Source organism: Oratosquilla oratoria, chromosome 42, assembly GCF_046742065.1.
Source record: "Oratosquilla oratoria isolate Oo_2021 chromosome 42, ASM4674206v1, whole genome shotgun sequence".
Lineage (NCBI taxonomy): Eukaryota > Metazoa > Arthropoda > Malacostraca > Stomatopoda > Squillidae > Oratosquilla > Oratosquilla oratoria.
Window position 1 is genome coordinate 42,177,102 of NC_134818.1, and position 25,811 is coordinate 42,202,912.

Below are 25,811 nucleotides of genomic sequence, written 5' to 3' on the forward strand. Positions count from 1 at the left end.
GATTATTCACGAACTCCTCCTAGGTTTTTGGAGATAAATCTCTATAACCATATATATTCTGAAACCTTATAACCCAAGGTACTTCGATTACTATCTTTCATTTGTTTGTCTGTAGGTTTGTTTGTTTGTTCACGAACTCCTCCTAGGGTTTTTGGAGATAGACCCCCATTACCATGTATATTCAGATACCCTATCACTCCAGGTACCTGGATAACTATATTTCATTTAAAAAGTATTGGTTAGGGTTAAGGGTTAAGGGTTAAAGTTAGATTATTCACGATTTCCTCTTAGGCTTTTGGAGATAGACCCCTATAACCATATGTATTCTGAAACCTTATAACCCAAGGTACTTAGATAATTATCTTTCATTTGCATTTACTATAATAAAGTAGTAGCCTCTATCTATCTGTCTGTTTGTTTGTTTGCGAACTCCCCCCAAAACCATATATAAACACCATAACCCAGGTTACTTGGACGCAGCCCGAAGGGATTTCTCCCCGTCTTCTCCTTTCTGCATGAGGGAACGGAGGGGGGGTCGTCGATTTATTGAAGCGGCCTTGCTGTGGGTGTGCTGTGTCTTGCGACACTGCCTATGACCCAGGGCAGTGGACAAGATGCAGATATGACCCGTCATCTAGGAGGTGCCAAGATAAGAGGAAGGGTAGAGGGTGGAGGGGAGTGGAGTACATTAGGGATGGAATGGATGGGAATGGTTTTTATGCCTTTTTCTTTTTGTCTACCTCCCTTGTAAGGGGGAAAAGCCTTTGGTATATGTATGTATATTTTATTTCCAGAGGGTGTCTCCCTCCTCAAATTAATTTTTTTCTTACTTTCTTGACATTTTATTTTTGCTACCCTTTCCATTGAGTAATATTGATACGTGTAGCTTTTCTCCACAAATTCTATCAAAATTAAAATTACCATCCTTTCCCCGCAGCAACGCGCAGGGAATTTGGCTAGTATATATATATATATATATATATATATATATATATATATATATATATATATATATATATATATATATTATATATATATAAATATATATATATATATATATATATATATATATATATATATATATATATATATATATATATATTTAGGAATGTCCCCTGTGGGGCTACAAGGAGAAGGTTGCCTAGTCCCAATCCCCGTCCCTTTCTTCTCGCCTCTTACGATCCAAGTGGGAATACTTGGTGGCAGTATTCTTTTCCCCCAATGTATGAAGCAGAAACATGGAACATAAGAGAAGAAGAGAGAAGGAATTTGAATGTGTTTGAGATGAGGTGTCTGAGAAGCATGATGGGGGTCACTGGACTAGATAGAGTGAGAAATGGGGAGGTGAGAAGGAGAGCAGGGGTGGAAAAGGAGCTGGGAGATAGGGTTGATGAAAGAATATTAGGATGGTTTGGACACAGGGAAAGAATGAGGGAAGAAAGACTAGTAAAAGAGGCATGGAAGGCAGATGTGGAGGGAGTGAACATGAGGGGACGTCCTAGGATGAGGTGGATGGATGGGGTGAAGGGGGCTTTGGGGAAGAGGGGAATGTCTGTTGAGGAAGGACGGGAGAGGACAGAAGACAGGGGTGAATGGAGAATGGTTGTATATGGATGATGTTGTGATTGCATTAGGTGGAAATTTGGGTGAGGTAGTATGTGTGAGCAAATTTGACGCAGCCCGAAGGGATTTCTCCCCGTCCTCTCCTTTTATGCAATGGGGGGACGGAGAGGGGGGGTCGCCGATTTAATGAAGCTACCTTCCTTTGTAAGGGGGAAAAAGCCTTGGTATATGTATGTATATATATATATATATATACATATGCATATATATATATATATATACATACATATATATATATATATATATATCTATACTATATATATACATATATATATATATATATATATATATATATATATGTATGTATGTATGTATGTATGTATGTATGTATGTATGTATGTATGTATGTATATATAAAGGTAGAGGGCCTCTCAGGATTTTATTATTCTTACAAAACACTTTCCAACCAACTGTAATACGTCTTTCTATTTCATTTTCATGATCATTATCATGATCACTTTCACCATTTGGCCTAAATAATTATACTCTTCAAGTTCTTCAAGACTCTCACCATCAATTATAATATCTTTACTTTGAAGTTTCTAAAAGTAAGGTGATAAGATGTACAAGGAAAGAAAGTGGTAGCAGACTGGAAATAAATATTAAGGGAGAGAGACTGGAGGAAGTGAATAGTTTTAGATACTTGGGTGCGAATGTGGCGGGAAAGGGAGGAGTGAAGGTGGAGGTAGAATGTAGGTTGAGAGAAGCAAGTGAATGCCTTGGGAGATTGAAATACGTAATGAGAAATAGACTTTTGGAATGGATGTTGGGAGGAGATTGCATAAAGGAGTGATTGTGCCAACAGCACTACTCGGGGTAGAAACATGGAACATAGGAGAGGAAGAGAGAAGGAGTTTGAATGTGTTTGATATGAAACGCCTGAGAAGTATGATAGGAGTTACTAGGCTAGATAGGGTGAGAAATGAGGAGGTGAGGAGGAAAATGGGTGTGGAAAGGGAGTTGGGAGATAGGGTTAATGAAAGAGTATTAGGATGGTTTGGACACATGGAAAGAATGAGTGAAGAAAGACTAGTAAAAGAGGCGTGGAAAGCAGAGGTAGAAGGAGAGAACATGAGGGATCGACCTAGATGAGATGGATAGATGTGGTTAAAGGGGCACTGGGAATGAGGGGAATGTCTGTTGAGGAAGGCCGAATTAATGAAGCGGCTTTGCTGTGGGTGTGCTATATCTTGCGACACTGCTTCTGACCCAGGGCAGTGGACAAGATGCATGGATGACCTGTCATCCAGGAGGTGCCAAGGTAAGAGGGAGGGAAGAAGGTAGAGGGGAGTGAAGTATGTAGGAGATGGAACGGGTGGGAGTGGTTTCTATGCTTTTTTTTGTGGGGGGGGGGCTCCCTCCCGTATAAAGGGGAAAAGCCTTTGGTATATGTATGTGTATACTTTCTTTGAACATTACTTTGATTTTACTATTATTCATCTTTAAAAATATTTTGAGACTTTCCTTGTTCAGATCACTCGGCATGTCTTGCAAGCTTTCTTCTCTTTCTGAAATAAGAATAATGTCATACGCAAATCATACATACATACATACATACATATACCAAAGGCTTTTTCTCCCATATAAGGGAGGTAGCCCCAAAAGAGTATAAAAACCATTCCCACCCATTCCATTCGTATCACACTCCACTCCACTCCACCCTCTTCCCTCCCTCTTATCACGGCACCTCTCGCAAATCTTAGGTGGTTCAAATATTCGCCATTAATCTTCAAACCTTTCTTTTCCCAACTCAACCTTCTGAAGATATCTTCCAAGCAAGCTGTAAATAATTTGGATGAAACTGTATCGGCTTGCCGTATTCCTTTCCCGATCTTGATTTTTTCCGTATCTTTACGTAGCCCAATTATAGCGGTACCCTTCGCATAAATCTTTTCCAAAGCTCTTACGATCTGTTCGTTTGTACCCTGTTTGCGTAGCGAGTTTAGTATTGATATTTGTTCTGCCGAGTCAAGGGCCTTTTCGTAATCTACAAAAGCTAAGCAAAGAGGTATATTGTATTCTGTCGTTGTTTCATCATCTGCAAATGGCCTAGAGTCAAAAATCCACTCCTAAACAATATTGTAAGGATCTTGGAGAATAATTTATATACATTTGATAGCAAGCTAATCGGTCGATATTACTAAGGTCCTCATGGTCTCCTTTTTTAATGAAGCAAAATCATTATAGCAATGCACCATGATTCAAGAACGCTTTCTTGACGTAAGCACTGGGTGTACAACTGACCTAACTTAATATGAACTTCTTTCCTTGCGTCTTTCAAGAGATCTATCAATATATCATCTTCCCCAGGTGCTTTTCCTCGTTTCATATTTACAGTCAATGCATTCTGCCAGCAACAATCTACGAGTGTGAGACTTGGAAACTAACGAAGGCGATGGAAACAAACCTAAGGACTGCACAGAGGAGAATAGAGAGATCAATGATGATAATAACGCTAAGAGACCGAAAGAAAGCAAGTTGGGTGAGAGAATAGACTGGAGTGAAAGATATTATGGAGGCGGTAAAAGAGAGGAAGTGGAATTGGGCAGGTAAGTTAGTGAGAACGACTGATGAGCGATAAAGTAAATGTGTTACTGAGTGGACACCGCGAGATAGGAATTGTGGAAGAGACGAGATAGAAAAGTTTGTAGGAGTGACGTGGCAGAGGCTGGCGCGGCTGTTTGAATCATGGAATGCTATGAAGGAGGCCTTTGTTTAGCAGTGGAATCAGGATTATATTATTGAGATTATTCCTGACCGGTTTCGCTTTACAGTAGCTTCTTCAGAGGAATGATACTCTGGGTCGAAGATGGCAGTATATATATAATGAGCCAGGGCCACGTTCCCTTCTTGAGGAGTGGTTGGTTTCAGTACAATAAATGAATAAGCATCGGTACAGTATATATAAAATAAGAATAGAATACATGATGAAATATTTTTTTAATTAATTATGAAAATGAAAATAAATGTCACTGTGATGTCTCGACAGAGCTGTCTACATTTTTGTCACTACAGAATCCCTGTGTTAGGCTGTCCGACCTAATATATAAGTCAGCATCGATACAAAATTAAATACATATATCAATAAAATAAAGATGAAATACATGATACAAGATTTTTGATAAATTAAGATATATATGAAACATGGAAATAAATATCACCATGATATTTTGTCACTGTACAAAATCCCCGTGTTAGTTCAGAGATGTCCTGGGGCATCTCTCTATAGCTGTATATTTTGCCGTGCATTATGTCCACTTTATGTCTCCTATTTTTTGGTTTAAGTTGGGTTTGGTAGCTATGTATAATGCTTCAACCATTTTCCTTCTCCTCTTTGTCATTCCTTTTTTGTACCACAGCTGATCGTTGCCAATCGGGCATATGACCTTTTGCACCTAAGAGCGTCGGTGCTTTTGACTCATAGGTGGAATGCTGGCAGATACTTTGGAGTAATTAGAGTTGCATTGCTGTTTCCATGTCCACTGTTGTAGGAGTTAGTGTGTAGATTCGAATTCCTCTGATGGTCACAAGAATGTAGGTGTAAATTTCGTAGTCTTTGTAGTCGTAGTCGTAGTATTTGAGCTGCCCATCAGAATTTAGGTGTAATGTCGTCGTCCTACCAATGGCCATCAGAATGTAGAATGTAGATTCGTCATCCAACCGATGACCATTAGAATGCAGAATGTGTGTTCTCTACATTTGAATTGGTGGTGATTAAAACTCAGCCGGAGTTCTAGTTCTTGGTTTTAATGTTCCAGTTGAGGATCGGTTCTGTTCTTTTACATTTGATTGTCGTTCTTTTTCTAACCACTACATATACGGTAAGCCCTCAGGGAAGCTCGGAGTTGCCAGACACATATTAACATATATACAAATGTTTCCAATTTATGAAAAGGATGTTGTTGCCATATGAGACATATTGAGAAGTTTGGTCACTTCGGTCAAGCCTTCGACCGATCGGTTGCAGGTGGCTGACCCGAGAGACACAGCTGGGCTATTGTTAAAGATAGCGCTCTAGACCTGAGCGCAGAGAATCTTTGTTATCAAAAGGGTGTAGTCAAGAAGAAGTTGTTAGCTTGGTCCAGAAGTTCCTAGGGAGATTTGTAGCATATTGTGCGTACGCGTGCACGCCAGTATCGAAGGTGGACCCACCTAGGAAGATGATCAGCTACGAAGATGCGCAAGTCATCGGAGTGTTGCGTATGTTGACTATAACATATGTATGTATGTATGTATGTATGTATGTATGTATGTATGTATGTATGTATGTATACAAACAAAAGTGACACAATTTTCACACTGAATGAGAATCAGACAAGAAACAATGGTCTCAAACTATTTGGAAATAGATTTAACTTGGAAGTGGGTAGAAACAACTTTGCCAACCGAGTAGTTAATGAATGAAAGAAACTTCCTGCAGAGGCAGTGCAAAGTAGTTCAGTTCGAAGTTTTAAGAATCATTTAGATAAGCACCTAAGCAAGATGTTGTGATGACTATTATTTATTTTATATTATTTGTTTATTTACTTTGTTATCATTTGTCTGTTTGTTTATTACTATTTGCTTGATTCTCATTTATTATTAGTTATATGTTGTAAGAGGCCGGTAGATGAAGGTAGATGATTCAGTAGATGAAGACGTAGGTGGGAGAACGAATGCTAATAAGGTTATGAAACAAGTGACAATAGCTGAGTCAGACTCGCGTTAGGTCGGAATCGACTGTTATATAAACACGACTGGAGTCGCCGTTCTGTCTGTGTAAACACGGCCGACTGGTTGTAATAATTGCTGATGTAACCAAAACGCTCTGTGAGCGACAGACCACTTACGCGATGACATCATGCTTGCAGCAATGTTACTGGAAGGACTGTAACAGCCTCTCGGATTGGAGGTAAATGGGCATGAAAAGAAATATTATTGGCCGAAGGGAAAAAGGCACGCCCTTAAGGTGTGGCACTTGTTTTGAGAAGTAAAAGACTATTGGATGAATAAAAAGTGACGTCTAAACGAAGGTGGTCTGACGTATTGGAGAGAACCTCGAGGGGGACTCTTTGGGTGTATTCCGTTAGATCAGGAAGCAAGAAATTTACACCCCTTTTTATTTCACCCAAAAACTCGTGAGAACTAGGCATGGGGCCTACTTTCTAAGAAGCGATTGAACTTACGCATTAACTAGAAAATTACTGAAAGAAGGACAATACAGCAAAGAGAAAAGAATCAGTGGTGACAAGGGGGCGGGGGGGGGTACAATGTCAATTTATCATTATTTACTATATACCTGTTTGTTTATTTCTTAATAATATCTATGCATTTATTTATGTATTTTACTTATTATCTACATTACTATAATTTTTATTTATTCATTTGTCATTATTATGATTTTTTCGCATACGACCTAGATAGACCAAAAGATTTCCTGTCGGCATGCTCCGCCTTTGTAATCCTTTGTAATATATATATATATATATATATATATATATATATATATATATATATATATATATATATATATACACAATTTTATCAACCAAAATGCACTTTAATTCTAAGCCATCAACATCGGAAGAACCGTGGAGGCAATGCAGGAATTGAAACGTGGATCGCCCGAGGACTTGAACCTACGGTCCGCACATGACCAGTACAGCATTGACTTAAAACATTACATTGGTCACGTGCGGACCGTTGGTTTGAGTCCTCGGGTGATCCACGTTTCAATCTCTGCGTTGCCTCCACGCTTCTTCCGATGTTGATGGCTTAGAATTAAAGTGCATTGTGGTTGATGAAATTGTATCTCTTATCACTGGGACCCATTCAGTGTTGTACAAATATACATACATATGTACATATTTATATATATATATATATATATATATATATATATATATATATATATATATATATATATATTGTGATAAGAAGCTCATGGTGATATTGGTAAAGATATGGAAGATGACTGTAGTATAAGAGTGAGAGTGAAAGTGACAATGACCATGATAACGATAACGATGAAAATGGTGACGGTGACGATGACAATGATGGTGACAGTGTCGTCTAAAATATCTGTGGAAATGGCATCATTGGAAAGAATAAAAAAGAAGTGGGCGGAAAAGGAAGATCAAACATAGAGAGGATAAGTAGGAAAAGGATGAATACCTTATGTGACCTCCAGACATTCTCTACGCGTAACTCTAAGCTCTCGTTCTCTTTACACAATTTGTTCAACTTAAACTATTTTCTATAAAATTCTATGAGGAAACCCGACCGAAAAAGCAATTCATATGGAGATTGATTCTGAGTCGATACAGAGAGAAGCGACGGCCGCATCGAGTCAATCGTTCAAGTTGACTGAATAAATTGGTCTATTGTTACAAGTTGGACGAGATGGTAGGAAAGGGAGGAGCTGGTACCGAACAACATATGCGGCACCGATGCCGCATTGACACCTGCGAATCATGAAACTGCGGCAGGACACATATTTCATACCAAAACACCATAGCAGTAAGAAAAACATTATCACACACACACACACACACACACACACACACACACACACACACACACACACACACACACACACACACACACACACACACACACACACACACACACACACACACACACACACACACACACACACACACACACACACACAGACACACACACACACACACACACACACACACACACACACACACACACACACACACACACACACACACACACACACACACACACACACACACACACACACACACACACACGGGAAGTACGGTGCGTGCTCGCAGTACCCAGTTCGAATCCTGCCCAGGGCCGAAATTATTTCGGTATCGCTGTGCTTCGGGTCGTTACTCTGACTCTCGTGGGCGGGGAGTTGTGTGTGTGTGTGTGTGTGTGTGTGAAAGGTCATAGCATTACCCATAGATCGGTCATACGAGCTCTGAGCTCTCTTCCGGGAGGGAAATAGCTGTCGATCACGAGTCCAACACGTGATCCAAAGACCAAGGTGAATACACACACACACACACACACACACACACACACACACACACACACACACACACACACACACACACACACACACACACACACACACACACACACACACACACACACACACACACACACTACATTACTACAGGAAGACCTGAATAAGGTTTGGAAGTGGAGTCAGAAATGGGAAGTGGACTTCAATATTAAGAAGTGTAGCATAATGGAGTATGGAAAAATTAAAAATAGAATATCGGGATAATATAAAATTGGAACAAAGGAAGTAAAGAAAGTGAGATCTGAAAGAAAAAAATCTGGGAATAATTATCTCAAACAACTTGTCCTCAGATAAACAAATAAACAAAATTGTCGGAGAATCCTATAACTTGTTAAGATCAATAAAAATGACATTTACCTATTTGGACGAAAAATTATTTAAAGAATATTAGTCACATTGAAAAAACCTAGCCTAGAGTATGCGGCGACATTGTGATCACCCAGAACCAAAAAGAATATAAAGAAAATTTAAAGATTCCAGAGAGCAACGACAAAAATGGCTCCAGCACTTTCAAACTTGTTATATGAAGAGAGACTGGCTAAATTGGGGTTAGCGACTTTGGAGCAAAGAAGAGAGAGAGGCGACCTTCTGACCATCTATAGAATCATGAAGGGCAAAGAAATACTCGATAGAGAGGACTTGGGAAGAAACTCAAAAAAAGATCATAATAGAAGAGATCTAAATAAGAACAGTTTTCCGCATAGAGTGGTGAGCACTTGGAACAAGCTGGACGAAACAATAGTGTGTGCAAAAACCATTCACGAATTTAAGAGCAAACTAGACACTGCGAGATAAAAGGCGGGACACCGCGAGCGTAGCTCCCCTTCCCGTAAAATACAGCTAGGTGTGTGTGTGTGTGTGTGTGTGTGTGTGTGTGTGTGTGTGTGTGTGTGTGTGTGTGTGTGTGTGTGTGTGTGTGTGTGTGTGTGTGTGTGTGTGTGTGTGTGTGTGTGTGTGTGTGTGTGTGTGTGTATGTGTGTGCGAGCGCCCCCCCCCACCACCACAATGGTCCACGCCGTTATTATGATGATATCCATATATCTATGAGGAATTTCCCTGTTTACCATCAGTGACGCGCCAGTTAGTAGTGGTCCTGCGACTTTGTGTGTGAGCTGCTCTTTGTCTGATCTTTCTTATAAAACATGTTCGATATGGGTGACTCTGCAGATATTTCCTCTCTATCGACATACCTCTTGTGATAATTAAGATTCTTAAGCCTATGCACCACGTCAAGGTGTCAACTCTCCGGTAGCAAAATGATACAGAAAAAAATCAAGAGCATATAGATACAGAAAAAATCAAGATTGAGAAAGGAGTACAGCAAGGCAATACCATTTCACCCAGATTGTTTACAACTCGTTTAGAATCTATTTTCAGAAGGTTGAGTTGGGAAAAGAAAGGTTTGAAGATTAATGGTGAATATTTGAACCACCTAAGATTTGCAGATGACATTCTTATTTCAGAAAAAGTAGAAGACTTGCAAGATATGCTGAGTGATTTGATTAGAAAGTCTCAAAGTTGGTTTAAAAATGAATAAGACTAAAACCAAAGTAATGTTCAACACGGAAGTTCAAAGTAAGGGGATCATAGTCGATGGTGAGAGTCTTGAAGAAATTCAGGAGGATAACTATTGAGGCCAGATTGTGAAAGTGACGAAAGATCATGGCAATGAAATAAAAAGAGGTATTACAATTGGTTGGAAAGTGTTTGGTAAGTATAATAAAATCCTGAGAGGCTCTCTACCTTTATGTTTGAAACGTAAAGTTTACAATCAATGTATTCTGCCAGCAATAATCTACGGATGGGAAACTTGGAAACTAACGAAGGCGATGGAAACAAACCTAAGAACTGCACAGAGGAGAATGGAGAGATCAATGATGGGAATAACGCTGAGAGACCGAAAGAGAGCAAATTGGGTGAGAGAGGAGACTGGAGTGAAAGATATTATGGAGGCAGTAAAAGAGAGGAAGCGGAAATGAGCAGGTAAGTTTGTACGAACGACTGATGAGCGATGGAGCAAGTGTGTAACTGAATAGACGCCGCGAGATGGGAAGCGTGGAAGAGAGAGACCAGAGAGAAGATGGAGAGACGAGATAGAGAAGTTCGCAGGAGTGACGTGGCAGAGGTTGGCGCGGTCGTGTGAATCATGGATGCTATGAAGGAGGCCATTGTTCAGCGGTGGACTCAGGATGGCTTATTTGATATATATATATATATATATATATATATATATATATATATATATATGCACAACACACACACACACACACACACACACACACACACACACACACACACACACACACACACACACACACACACACACACACACACACACACACACATATATATATATATATATATATATGTATATATATGTATATATATACATACATATATATATATATATATATATATATATATATATATATATATATATATATATACAAGAGATGTTTGGTGGAAATCAAACCATGCATATCAGAACGCGTCCATAGTACTCAAGTGTAACATTGAGGCTTTTGGCAGTATCTGAAATCTCTTTATTGATGCTCATCTTAAAAACATCCTAATCGAATTACGAAAACAAAACGTTTTATTATAGCTATAACAATTTCTACAAATTGTTTTCTACAAATCAATGGCAGTAAGTGAAGAATTGTATTTGATTTTCTCATCCTCTTGAATTCAACAAATGATGTTAGTGCAGCATACACTAAGGGGGAGAAAAGAACAATTAAAATAAGGACATAATTGTTTGAAGAATTGTTTGTGAAAGATCTCAATGTAGGATGTTTTCTTATCTTCAAAAGTGGAGAGTTTTTTTTTGGCAATGTAATGATGTTTGTGAGGTATGTTATATTGGTTATATGCACACTATTAATGATGTTAGCAATAGTGGAGATTGTGCCTGCATGCACGAGTATTTCACACTTGTCAGAAGCTGATAGTACCCTCATCCGATTCCAAGGCTCAATTCAGGACAGAAAATAGATACTGTTTGGGAAAAATAGGAAATGTGAACTTCCTATGTTATTAAGAATAAACGTAAACTAGTTTACAAATATCTTTTTGTAATGACAATTCTGCATCACAGACACATTTCTAACTAGTGAAGCTTCCCAAGAATTTTGCAATGCTTCACAGAACACAAAAAGAGGTAAGTGACACAGATACTAATTCCTATTAGTAACCTTGCTATTTTTAAGGTCATCATTAGAGATTGTAACCCCCCCCCCTTTAAGTTGTCTAGAGAAAAAATGTAATTTAGTGGATCTACTACTGTTATGTCAACTTTAAAAGGTGAATCATTTATCTTCATTGGGAAGGGTAACAGTTTGTACAGGTTAGATCTAAAGTCAAAAGAGATAGGAACTTTTTTCATCACAGAAGAAACATTTAAATATACAGTTAGCAAGGGGTAATAAAATGCTACATTTACTTTATCAAAGAAAGGTCTAAAATTTAAATCCTTCTTAGCTGAATTAATTATCCTTATAAATTGGGGTATTGGGAGAAGGAAGAATGTGACTTGATCAGAATTTGCTAAAACTAAATCTTGCACAAAGGATTTCAACTGAGATTGCATCTCAGTTATTTTCAAGTGAATAGCATCAAGTAGTAAAATATAAGTAGGGAATTCTCTTGTTCAGACTGGTTAGTACTGAGTTTCTTTAAATTATCTGTAATCTCAGAGATAAAATCTTCAATTTTTTTTACACTTGTTTATGAATTATCAAGTATGGCTACTTTCTCATTTAGTATATTCACAGAATTCTTTAAATCAATATACAAGGGGAAATTGGATATTCCTAATCCAGCAAGAGCTCCTAAACCTACAACTATCAAACTTCTCTTTTGTCTGTCATTGTGTTTGAAATTTGCATTTATGAGATAAAATTTACCCTCTATCTCACTTATTTCATTTCCAAGTTTCCTTTGAACAACACTTTTATTTGAGATGCTCTCCTTAATGATATAAAAATTCAATTCCATGGAGTCTATGATACTTTTTATAATGGCGATATTTTGGTAATCTAAAATTACTGTATACTAAGGATATGGTTTACCATGATCAGGTTTCCTTGATGATGCACCAAGGCTTTAGATCGTACAAGATTACAATCCCATGAATGCACCATACATGTTGTTGTTCGCCTTTTTTTTTTTTCTTTTTTTTTTTTTAGAAGGATGCGTCCGAAGGTGGCTGGCCAGGCCTATCCGGGCGAGAAAGCCCCTCCCACATGTAGGGCAAAAGTGGGTAGGAGCCATGGTGTTTGTGTCGGATGTCCTGGCCTTTCTTGCCTGACGCTTCTTGCTAGGAGGGGCGATCGGCAGCGAGCGACTCCCAGGTTTCCGTACTGATGCTGAAATTCTTGAGTGTGACTTTCAGACTGTCCTTAAAGTGCTTTTTCTGTCCACCTACTTTTCGCTTTCCATGGGAAAGTTCGCCATAGAGGAGCTGCTTTGGGATGCGGTTGTCTGGCATTCGGGAGACGTGTCCTGTCCACCTTAACTGAGCCTTGCGCATGGTGGTGATGACACTAGGGATGTCTGCTTTCTTCAAGACCTCAGTGTTGAGGACTTTGTCCTGCCAGCGGATGTGTAAGAGGTTGCGGAGGCATCTGAGATGAAAGTGATTGATCTGCCTTTCATGCTTTCGGTATGCTGTCCAGGTTTCGCAGCCATAAAGAAGGGTGGTGATGACCGCTCGATAGACTTTCAGCTTTGTCTCGAGACTGATTCCACGCCTCTCCCAGACATTCTTCCTCAGTCTCCCAAAGGCGCTGCTTGCTTTGGAGATTCTATTATTGATCTCCGCATCAATGGTAGCATTACGAGAGAGGGTACTGCCCAGGTATGTGAAGGTGTCAACAGCCTGGAGAGTCTGTCCGTTCACCTGGATCTGTGGCTCCTGGTACTGTTTCCCTGGTGCAGGCTGGTACATCACCTCTGTCTTTTTGGTCCTGATGGTAAGACCGAAACTGTCACAGGCTGAGGAAAACATATTCATATGTTGTTGCATCTCCTGCTCATCACTGGTATTAAGTGCGCAGTCGTCGGCAAACAGGAAGTCTCTGACAACAGTTTCCTTCACTTTCGTGATGACTTGCAGTCTTCTTAGGTTGAACAGTTTTCTGTCATATCTGTATCTGATACTGATGCCGGATTCGCTGTTTCTGAAGGCGTCAGACAGCATTGCTGAAAACATCATGCTGAACAAAGTCGGGGCCAGGACACAACCCTGTTTGACTCCGTTGGTAACTGGGAAGACTTCAGATGGCTCGCCGTCGTCTAGAACCCTGGCTGTCATTCCATCGTGAAACTGACGGACAATTGCTATGAACTTGCGGGGGCAGCCAAATTTTGCCATGATGTCCCAGAGTCCTGCTCGGCTGACCGTGTCGAAGGCCTTGGTCAAGTCAACAAAGGTCGTGTAGAGGTCGCAATATTGCTCAATGCATTTCTCCTGGAGTTGACGGGCAGCAAAGATCATGTCGATGGTCCCTCGACCTGCACGGAAGCCGCACTGACTTTCAGGGAGGAGACCAGAGTTCTCCAGGTAATCCAACAAGCGGTTGAGAAGGACTCGAGCCAGGATCTTGCCTGCTATGGATAGGAGGGAGATTCCTCGATGGTTGTCGCAGGATTGGCGATTTCCTTTACGCTTGTAGATGTGGACAATTGTGGCATCTCTGGAACAGGCTGGTGAGCTAGCTGACAATGACTAGTTCTCCTGACTTATAGACTTCCGCAGGTATGGCATCAGAGCCTGGGGCTTTACCAGTGGACATTTGCTTGATCGCCTGGCGTACCTCGTCTTCTGAGGGAGGGTCATCAAGGTCGTTGTTTGTAGGCACCTGAGGGAGCCGTGCAATGGCTTCAACGTTGATTTGAACTGGCCTGTTGAGCACGTTGTTAAAGTGTTCTGCCCATCTCTCCAGAATTAACTTCTTTTCTGTCAGCAAGGTACTGCCATTAGCACTGAGGAGGAGGGACGATACAGAAGACTGAGGTCCATAGACAGCTTTCAGAGCGTCATAGAATCTTTTTGTGTCATGCCTGTCGGCGTAACCTTGGATCTCATCGGCCTTGGCACTGAGCCAGGAATCATGCATGTGACGTAGCTCTGTTTGCATTTTGCTGCGTATTTTGGTAAACGCTGCTTTCTTCGCAGTACAGGAGGGGTCATTCTACTGGGCCCGGAGCAGGCGATGCTTCTCTTCAAGCAGCTTTTGGATTTCTGCATTATTTTCGTCGAACCAGTCTTGATTTCTGGTGGCGGGGTCTAAGGATTCGAGGGCAGCAGAGTGAACTGTGTCCCTGAAGGATGCCCACCGATCCTCGATGCTGGACTGGTTGATCTGAAAAATTGGAGAATTTGTTTTGCAAGAGTGTCTGGAAGCAATGTTCCTTCTCTGTGTTCTTGAGGGCTGTGACGTTCAGTTTCTTCATGATTTTCTGGCCCTGTGGTCTTCTCTTGGGCTGAATGTAAAAGTTCATCTTTGATATTTTCAGGCGGTGGTCCGTCCAGCATTCGGCGCCACACATGGCCTTGGTCAATCTCATATCCCGTATGTCCTTTGCCCTCACGATGACATAGTCAATAAGATGCCAATGCTTAGAGCGTGGGTGCATCCAGGTTGTCTTGTTCCGGGTCGGCAAGCAAAACATGGTGTTGGTGATGGCTAGGTCATGAGCAGCACATGTTCTGAGAAGGAGGTGCCCATGACTATTGCATTTTCCGATGCCATGTTTACCGAGGATACGGTGCCAGGCGTGGTGATCGGCCCCAACACGAGCGTTGAAATCACCAAGGATGATAAGCTTTTCGGACTTCACTGATGTGATGAGGGAGTCCAGTTCCTCATAGAGCTTCTCCTTGATCTCGTCGGAGTTCGTTATAGTCAGAGCGTAGGCACTGACAATGGTTGCTTTGGCCTTTTTTCCGAGTGGTATCTGCATTGTCATCAGCCGGTCGTTGATACCTTCGGGGATGTTTGGTATATTCCGTACATGGATGGTTTTAATGGCGAAGCCAACGCCAGCTTCACGTCTCTCTTCACTGCTGTGCCCACTCCAGAAAAAGGTGTAACCACCACCGGCTTCTGTCAGTTGGCCCTTGTTTGCAAAGCGTGTTTCGCTGAGAGCAGCTATGTCAACATTGTAGCGAGCTAGTTCTCTGGCCACAAGAGCAGTTCTTCTCTCCGGTCTGTCTGCTTTGGTGTTGTCGGTCAGAGTTCTCACGTTCCAAGATGCAAAGGTGAACAACTTTAGTTTTTTTTTCTTGATGTTTCGACCGCTAGAAGGGATCCCCGCCAGCCGCGGTAAACTGGACAGGGTTGGGGGATGGCAGGCTATGTTTAGGGCACCTTTTTTAGCCCCGTCCTCATGCTAGGAGGCGAGCAGAGCGATCCTAAAGAGGGCTGCTCGGTCACTCAGGAGGCTGCCGGACTTCACTGCTGCCACTGTCCAGTGAGGAGCGACCACATGTCCTGAGCCGCCTGTGTGCAGGTTTGCGACTACAGCTCCCAGTGTATCCTCACCTACTGCTTCGTCGCTCCCCCATCGCCACAGGGCTTTTTTTTTTATATAGATAATATAAATCCAGTCTTCATCTGTAAAAATATCATAGTATTAATTTGTACTTCATACATGATATAAACATGCTCCTGATACTGTTTAGAACACAAAGATTCCCCAATAGAATGTATACATTGTGTTGCTTCTCCCTTAAAAAGAGTTGTTGTTTTACAATCCTCAATGTTACAATTATCATAATTTTCTAGTTCTAACATAGTTCTTTTTAAATATTTTGCATGTCTATCTGACACTTCCCTGTCATCATTATCTAGTTTTAGCATATTCCTTTATAATAACCTATATGTCTATCTCACACTTGCCTAGCTTTTAAATGTCAGATCTTGTATTTATTTCCACCTGCAAAACCAATTATTCTATAAGGACCTGAGTATCTTTGTGAAAGTTTTTTATTGATTGCATGCATTTTGGGGCATGACCAAATCTTTGATTTGTAATTCTATTTTGTGTGATATTTTATGTTGTTGCTTCTTTATCTCTTGTGCATAACTTTTCATGTGTCCCCCAACTCTTATGTTCTTATGTATATATCCAATTTGAGATGTAATCATCCATTTTATACATTGGTTTCGGTTCTGCAATTAAGACTTCATATGAGAGAATTTCATCTTTCCCGTATATAATACAATATGGTGTTTCACCTGTAGCTGTATTAATTTGGTTATTAAGTGCACATTTAACTCAAGGAATCCAATTATCCCAATTTGTACTATGTGGGCTTATCAAACAACTAAGACAATTGAGAATTTTGTTATTTAACCTGCCCACAACTCCATTGCTCTGAAAATGATTCATTTGAATATTGATAATTTTTTTTACCTTAAATAACCTTCATAATTCTTCCAAGATTTTGTTATTAGATTCAATACCATTGTCTGAAACTAAGACCTTGGGAGAAGTGAAATTGCAGATTATCTGATCATAGATTACTGAAGCAATTGTTTCAGCTCTCTTATTTGGTATGGGTTGTAAAATACAAAATCTTAAAAGATAACCAAAGGCAACAAATACACATTTATATTCGTTTTCAGACTTAGATGAATCTTAAAAGATAACCAATGGCAACAAATACACATTTATATCCGTTTTCAGACATAGATAACTCTAGTATATCTAAGTGAACTTTTTCCCAAGGTTTTTATGGTATGAAATATGATAGCATAGGAGCAGGTTTATTTATATTTCCTTTTACCTCGGCACATTTCAGGAAAATTTCAATGTGTACATAATAAGCTCTCTTTGTACCTGGCCAAAATTATTTAAGTTGTGATTGTCTGTAAGTTTTATCCTTTCCTGGATGCAAAATATAATAACTTTCATGAAGTAATTTCAATACTTCTGGTACAAGCGTTTGTGGATTTGCCAATTGAAATATTCTTCCGACTTCCAACTGTTTTTCTATACAAAAGTCCATTGCTCAAATAAAATTCCTCTATCTTATACCACTTTGGTAGTTTTGGAGGAATACCTTCTAGGTTCATCAAATTTTGGGGTACATTTTCCCAAGTCTTATCTCTTCTCTGTTCCCTTATTATAATTTCCTCATCTAATGTTACTAGTTCATTAATACTGCAGATGAAGTTGATCAACTCTGTCATTGGTTGGATAATATTCCATCTGCTGTAACGTTCTTCCTTCCTAGAATATATTCAGACTTAACCTCGTAACACTGAAGTGAAGTAAACCACCTGGCTATTCTGCCCCTAAGATTCTTATATTTGAATAAGCTCTGAATAGCTGTATGATCAGTGTACACTCTGATTGGATATGCCAGTATCATATCTTTAAAACTCTCTAGTAAATATATCACTGCCATTGGTTTTCTTTCTGTAATAGAGTATTTTCTCTCTGCATAGTTACAAAGTCTCGATGTAAAGCTATCGGTTGCAATTTTCCATCTTTATCATGCATCAGTATACCTCCTAACACTACGTCAGACACATCAGTACAAAGAAGAAACACTTTATTATAATTAGGAAATATGAGAACTGGAGAACTAGTAAGCTTATCTTTCAACTTGTCAAGAGCTTGCTGTTGTGGAGGTCCGCCAATGAACTTTGAATCTTTCCCCAACAAAGATTTTAATGGATTAGCTATGTCTGCATAGCCTTAATAAATTTTCCCCTACTTCCTCCTCTTCCGTTGTCATCTCTCTATCATTTTTAACTCTTTACTTGACTCATATCCCCTAACTCTCTTAACTTACTTCTAAAACATATCTTTTAATTACTTTAAAATTTTCCTGTCATACTCCTCCCCCATTTTATATCTGCTCTTACACTTTGTTTCTCTTTTTATTTCTTTGTATCTCTCATATGTTTTTCTCGTCCTACTTTGCAACCAGTCCATAAATGTTCGCTTCTTCAATTCTACAACATTCACTTCATCATCTCACTACTCACTACCCTTCCTTCTACTCCCTGCCATCCTCCTTGTTCCACAAACCATTTTTCACACCTTCCTACTCCCTCATTGAAACACTTTCACTCCTCTTCCACTCTTACCCCTATCTTATTCTTCATCACCTCCCACATTTCTCTCAGCTTTTCATTGTACTCCTGCTCTTTTCCTTTTTCGTTTGAATAGTTCACTCTAAGCCCATCCTTACATTCTGTCATTTTCCACTTTCTCTGTCTATCCTCCACTCTCAACTTACCCATCACGAAGAAATGATCTTCTATTCCCCACTCTCCCTCCTAAGAACACAGACATCTAAATATCTTCCTTCTCTTTTCCTGAATACCAGTATATAGTATATTAAAGCCTCATCAACTACCCTTCCATCCACCACCCTCTCCCATTTGTAATCATGCTTGATCTACTTAGTAGCATGCAGTTGATGCTTTAGGGTCCATATGGGGCTCCCCTACCAGAGCCACACATCATTTTGTCTGTGATAGAGGAATTATCTACTCATAGAGAAATTATGCTACTTTAGTATACTGACACTGTCCCTCCTTTATGCTGTCCCCCACTCTTAATACTGGCTATTTTTTCTCTCTCTCTCTCTAATTATATATGTAATATATATATGTATATATATAATATAAATATATATAATATATATATAAATATAAATATGTATACATATATAAATATATATATATACATATATATATATATATGTATATATATATATATATATATATATATATATACTTTTTTTCCAAGGCGGTAGAGGATGGAAATGATATTGCCACCGAGTTTTTCAACTCGGGTCGTAAAAAGGCAGCTAAAACGGGACGGACAGTTAGGACTAGGCATCCTGCTCTCTATAAAGTTAAGAAGTCTAGAAGTCAATCTATAAGAGGGTCTGGGAAGAGTTTTCCAAACAGAACCCTGTGGTTTGGATCTTTTAATGTGCGTGGGTTTGGTACAAATGAAAGTAAAACGAAAGAGATAGGCAGTATGTTTTTGAAAAGGAAGATGGATATGTTGGCATTAAGTGAAACTAAGTTGAAAGAGAGAAGTGATTTTGAGATTAGTAGTGTAGTGGGGAGGGTGTCGGGAGTGAGAAAGAGATAGGTAAGCGTGTGGTGGAGTGAAAAGAGGCGTCTTCAAGGTTGATGTGGATAAAAGTGAAACTAGGAAAGGAGATATGGGTCTTTGTAAGCGCATATAGGCTTGGTAATGAGAAGAGCGTAGGGGAAAGGGACACGTTTTGGATAAATTTAACTAAGTGTATAGAGAGTTTACGGGAAATATCACTGCCGTGGTATTGGTAGATCTCAATGTTCGAGTAGGGGATGAATCAATGGACGGAGTGGTTAGAAAGTTTGAAGTGGCAGGTTAAAGATCATTATGGAGAGTTAATGATGAAGATGTGCTTAGAAAGATTTGATATATATGCTTATATTTCTGTATCATACATAACTTGGTACCGTGTCATATCATCAATTGTGTATTTCCTTTTCTTCTTTTCTTATTCCTTTCCCTCCCTTGTATTTTCTTTGTCTAATTTCACTGTGTAGACTTTTTGTCTCATCTATTTTTTCACCCCTTGCTTTTCCATTTTTCTTGCCTCTGTAATTCCTTTGTAATTAATGTATATTGATTGAACATTTTCAAATCCCTCAGTATTTATTTTAATTCTTTCTATTTCATTGACGTTTTCCCTGACTTTCCTCCATTTTCTTTCATTTTTCCTCTTCTGTGACATTTCATTAATCTTTTCTTATTTTCTTCCTTCCTTTATTTCTCTTCCCCCCTCTTCCCCATCTCATTCCCCATCCCTTAAACCACCTCTCCTAGCCATCCTGTGGCTGAGTGCCCCCCTTCCCATCTTATTGTCCTTCCCTTTCACATTGCCTGAACCTTCATGCTTTCTCTTCCTTTGTCGCTGAACACCTATCTCCCTCTAAAGTTTCCCTCTATTACTTCTCTATTTTCTTTTTTTTTGTTCATTGAGTCTAGCGCCTCTCCTTCCTTTCCTCCTTCCCTGCTTTCCTTTTTATTCCTTCCATCCTTCCTTCTTAACTTCCCTTAGTTCCACTACCCTAAACCTGAATACTGAATTGATCTTGTCTCTCCCTTTCCTTCTCCCTACAGTTTTCTTTTCTTTTTTTCCGTACTTTCTCCCCCCATACCTTTTTCGCTCCCTCTAGTCCTCTTTCATTCCAAAATTTCTCTCCTTTTTTCCTTACCTCACTACCTCCCTTTCTTCCTCTCATCCTCCTTTCACCCTTTCTCTCATTCTGTCCTTCCTTCCTATTTTTATTCTTACTCCCGGTTTACTTCCCTCTATTCTTCCCTATTTGACTTCTCCTGTTTACACTTCCACCCTCTCTCACTTCGACCTCAGCTTCGTCACGCAACTGTAGTGGTGCTGCAGGAGGAATACAATGGCAACTGGCTGTCCAGCGATATGGTTGACCGTCACAAAAGGAACTCATCTTTAGGCTCTCAATGTAGAACGTTGTTCCGGTGATCTGTAGCTGTTTTGAGGGTTCTTTTCGTTACGGTAGTTACAGGAAAAAATTGTCTGATTTTTCGCTTCAATGTCTTCCACAATAACGTCAAATCACATGAAGTCATTGTTCTCATCGAGAATAACGATGCCGTACCATGATGTCATTTTTTTTTTTTTTTTTTTTTAAGGGAACCGACATCAAAGCAAAGTCACTGAGCAGTACTGATGTCTTCTAAGCTGAAGAATACAAAGGTACAGTGTGACCATAGTGTACTGGTGAGTGAGACCTCTGTCCTTAGTAACAACAAAAGGGAAATACATCCTACAATACCGCTTCTTCCTTTCCCTTCTCCCCTCCCTCCCCTCTCCTCCTTCCTCCTTCTGCATTGCTCTTTCCCTCTCCCACCCCTGACTTGTAAACTGAAATAATCTGGTGTTTACCATGATAAAAGGATAAAGCCTTCCATTGTATTAAAGGAATTAATTCTAACAAAACATTGTCACTTTTATCTGCTGCTATCAATATGTGGAGGTGCGGAAGATGGCCTCTTATTTGAAACTGAAGGAAAAGAACATGGGACAGAATGATACCTATGGTTTGGAATTCGATAAAAAGACCAGTTCGGATGACTATAAATCCAACGTGATTTATCTACGTCGTGGCAAGATAGAAGTAAATCGAGTTGGGAACACCAGGAACAATTCAGGATAAAATGCGACAACTTATCGTTTTTTCATGATAATGTCTGTCTCTGTGGACTTGAGATTAACAACTAACGAGCTCGCAAAGGTATATTTACCTTTGAATGACGGACGCCTATCTCGCGATGTCGCACTCGATTATCACAAGGATCTTTAGAAGCGTAAACGTTAGAATACTGTATTTAGCAGACTCTACTTTAGTATTAATAGCTTGTACAGATGGAAAAAAGTAGTTCATTGCAAATTTGTAAATGTAATTAGTTACAATACGTTGACGAATAGGTACAGAGTACCTCTATACATACGGTTTGTACATATGAAAAAAGTACACGAGGAAGCACGCACACACACACATACACACACAGCTCAGGAATCCAAAATGAACGACCTATAATGTCCCCTGAATAAATTCCTTGCTGTTAATACTGAGATAAAAATTGAAATTCATTGACTCTACTACAAACAAAAAAACAAAATATAATAAAATATGACAATATAGGAAATAAGCTAAGAGATACTGATAGTAAAGTCAAGACAAATGAAAGAATGTCAAAGAGATAGCGTAAGACCAAAGGACATGGAGAACTCATGAATAGGAATAAGTTAAATTGATAGACATCGTGAAATAAGAGAAGAAAGTACAGAAAAATATGGGGGAAATGTGTTGGAAATACAATAACTCAATATTAGGAATGCACTATAAAAGAAATGCATCATAGTCTTCGTTGTGCCACATTACGTTACAAAGAGTAAAACATAAGAATGAATTGTGTGATGTTATCTAATCAGATTGAAAAAGAGTGTACACTGACTTCGATATGCAAAAGAAGACATAAGAAATTAAACTAAAACAAGAAAGAAAATTGTAACAAAGACTTAGGAAATAAATGGTTTACATCTCCGACTGGGTTTCATTTACCGTAACAACCTTATTTCATAAAGTAAAGAACAAACTAATTTTTTTTTATATTACGTATATAAGATAAAAGGGTCACACGCACTAGAAACTAAATTGAGGTTGCACACACACACACACACACACACACACACACACACACACACACACACACACACACACACACACACACACACACACACACACACACACACACACACACACACACACACACACACACACACACACACACACACACACACACCACACAAACACACACACAAATACACACACACACACACACACACACACACACACACACACACACACACACACACACACACACACACACACACACACACACACACACACACACACACACACACACACACACACACAGCTCTGGCCTGCCACTACGAAGGTCCGGGTTCGACTCTCGCCCGGGGCTGAAATAATATCAGTATCGCAGCGCTGAGGGGTGTTACTCCAACTCTCGTGGGCGGGGAGTTGGGGGTGTGTGTGTGCAAGGTCATAGCATTACCCATAGATCGGACCTACGAGCTCTGAGCTCTCTTCCAGGAGGGAAATAGCTGTCGATCACGAGTCCAACACGTGATCCAAAGACCAAGTGAACCCACACACACACACACACACACACACACACACACACACACACACACACACACACACACACACACACACACACACACACACACACACACACACACACATATATATATATATATATATATATATGTATATATATATATATATATATATATATATATCTATATACTTGGATGCCAATGTAACAGGACAGGGAGGAGTGGGGATGGAGATAGAATGTAGATTGAGAGAAGCGAGTAAATGCCTTGGTGGATTAAAAAGTGTAATGAGAAATAGACATCTGGGAATAGATGCTAAGAGGAGGTTATATGAAGGAATGATTGTGCCAACAGCACTGTACGGGGCAGAAACATGGAACATAAGAGAGGAAGAGAGAAGGAGTTTGAATGTGTTTGAGATGAAATGTCTGGGAAGTATGATAGGGGTTACTAGGATAGATAGAGTTAGAAATAAAGAGATGAGGAGGAGAACAGGGGTAGAAAGGAAGCTGGGAGATAGGGTTGATGGAAGAGTAATAGGATGGTTTGGACAAATGGAAAGAATGAGTAAAGAAAGATTAGTAAGAGAGGTGTGGAAGGCGGAGGTGGAAAGAGTGAATATAAGGGGGCGTCCTAGGATGAGATGGATGGATGGGGCGAAAGGGATAGAAGAGGACAAAAGATAGGGGTGAATGGAGAATGGTTGTGTATGGATGATGCTGTGATACATGAGGGGGAGTGGGTGGGGTATGCGGGGTGAGGAAGTATGTATAAGACAAAAATTGACGCAGCCCGAAGGGATTTCTCCCAGTCTTCTCCTTTTCTGCATGAGGGGACGGATGGGGGGGAGCACCGAAGTTATGAAGCGGCCTTGCTGTGAATGTGCTGTGTCTTGCGACACTGCTTCTGACCTAGGGCAGTGGAGAGGATGCAGGGATGATCCGTCATCCAGGAGGTGCTAAGGTTAGAGGGAGGGAGGTGGGTGGAGGGGAGTGGAGTATGTAGAGAATGGAATGGGTGGAAGTGGTTTCTATACCTTTTTCTTTTTAACTAACCCCCGTTTAGGGGGAAAAGCCGTTGGTATATGTATGTACGCATGTATATATGCATATATGTATATATGTACATATGTATATCTGCATATATGTACATATGCATATATGTATATATGTATATATGTACATATGTATATATGTATATATGTACATGTATATATGTATATAGTATATATGTGTATATCTATGTATGTATATATGTATATACATATATATATATATGTATATATGTATATATGTGTATTTGTATATGTATATATGTATATATGTGTATATTCATGTCTGTATGTATGTATGTATGTATGTATGTTGGTATGTATGTATGTATGTATGTATGTATGTGGGTATGTATGTATGTATGTATGTATGTACATATGTACATATGTATATATGAATATATGCATATATGTATATATGTATATATATGTGTATATATGTATACACACACACACATACACACACACACATATATATGTATATATATATATACATATATATATATATATATATATATATATGTGTGTGTGTGTGTGTGTGTGTGTGTGTGTGTGTGTGTGTGTGTGTGTGTGTGTGTGTGTGTGTGTGTGTGTGTGTGTGTGTGTGTGTGTGTGTGTGTGTGTGTGTGTGTGTTGTGTGTCATTTTGACAATTGGAAATAATCTCATCTGCTGGGATTCGAACCCCCGCCAGAGCGGAATGCTTCATATAAAGCGAGGATCGTACCACCTGTACTACCTCGACCCTTCAAAACAGAACGAATTAGTTCACGGACTAATCATTCTGCCGAGGGCACTCGGGTGGAACGTGGTATGTACTGTATTTCATCAAATCCTTTATGCAGGCTAGTCTTCCGACAAGTGTTTTGTGTCATTTTGACAATTGGAAATACTCTCATCTGCTGGGATTCGAACCCCCGCCAGAGCGGAATGCTTCATATGAAGCGAGGATCGTGCCACCTGTACCACCGCGACCTTTCAAAACAGAACGAATTAGTTCACGGACTAATCATTCTGCCGAGGGCAATCGGGTGGAACGTGGTATGTACTGTATTTCATCAAATCCTTTATGCAGGCTAGTCTTCCGACAAGTGTTTTGTGTCATTTTGACAATTGGAAATAATCTCATCTGCTGGGATTCGAACCCCCGCCAGAGCGGAATGCTTCATATAAGGCGAGGATCGTGCCGCCTGTACCACCGCGACCCTTCAAAACAGAACGAATTAGTTCACGGACTAATCATTCTGCCGAGGGCACTCGGTTGGAACGTGGTATGTACTATATTTTATCAAATCCTTTATGCAGGCTAGTCTTCCGACAAGTGTTTTGCGTAATTTTGACAATTGGAAATAAACTCATCTGCTGGGACATTTACTCTTC

General features: G+C 39.7%; 1 protein-coding gene across 1 annotated transcript; it reads right to left on the bottom strand.

Annotated features, from left to right (window-relative positions):
- Positions 1–14,382: 14,382 nt before the first annotated feature.
- Positions 14,383–14,808, bottom strand: LOC143021658 (uncharacterized). Its single transcript, XM_076179267.1, has one exon. The coding sequence runs from the start codon at positions 14,806–14,808 to the stop codon at positions 14,383–14,385; it is 426 nt and encodes a 141-aa protein (XP_076035382.1).
- Positions 14,809–25,811: the final 11,003 nt, after the last annotated feature.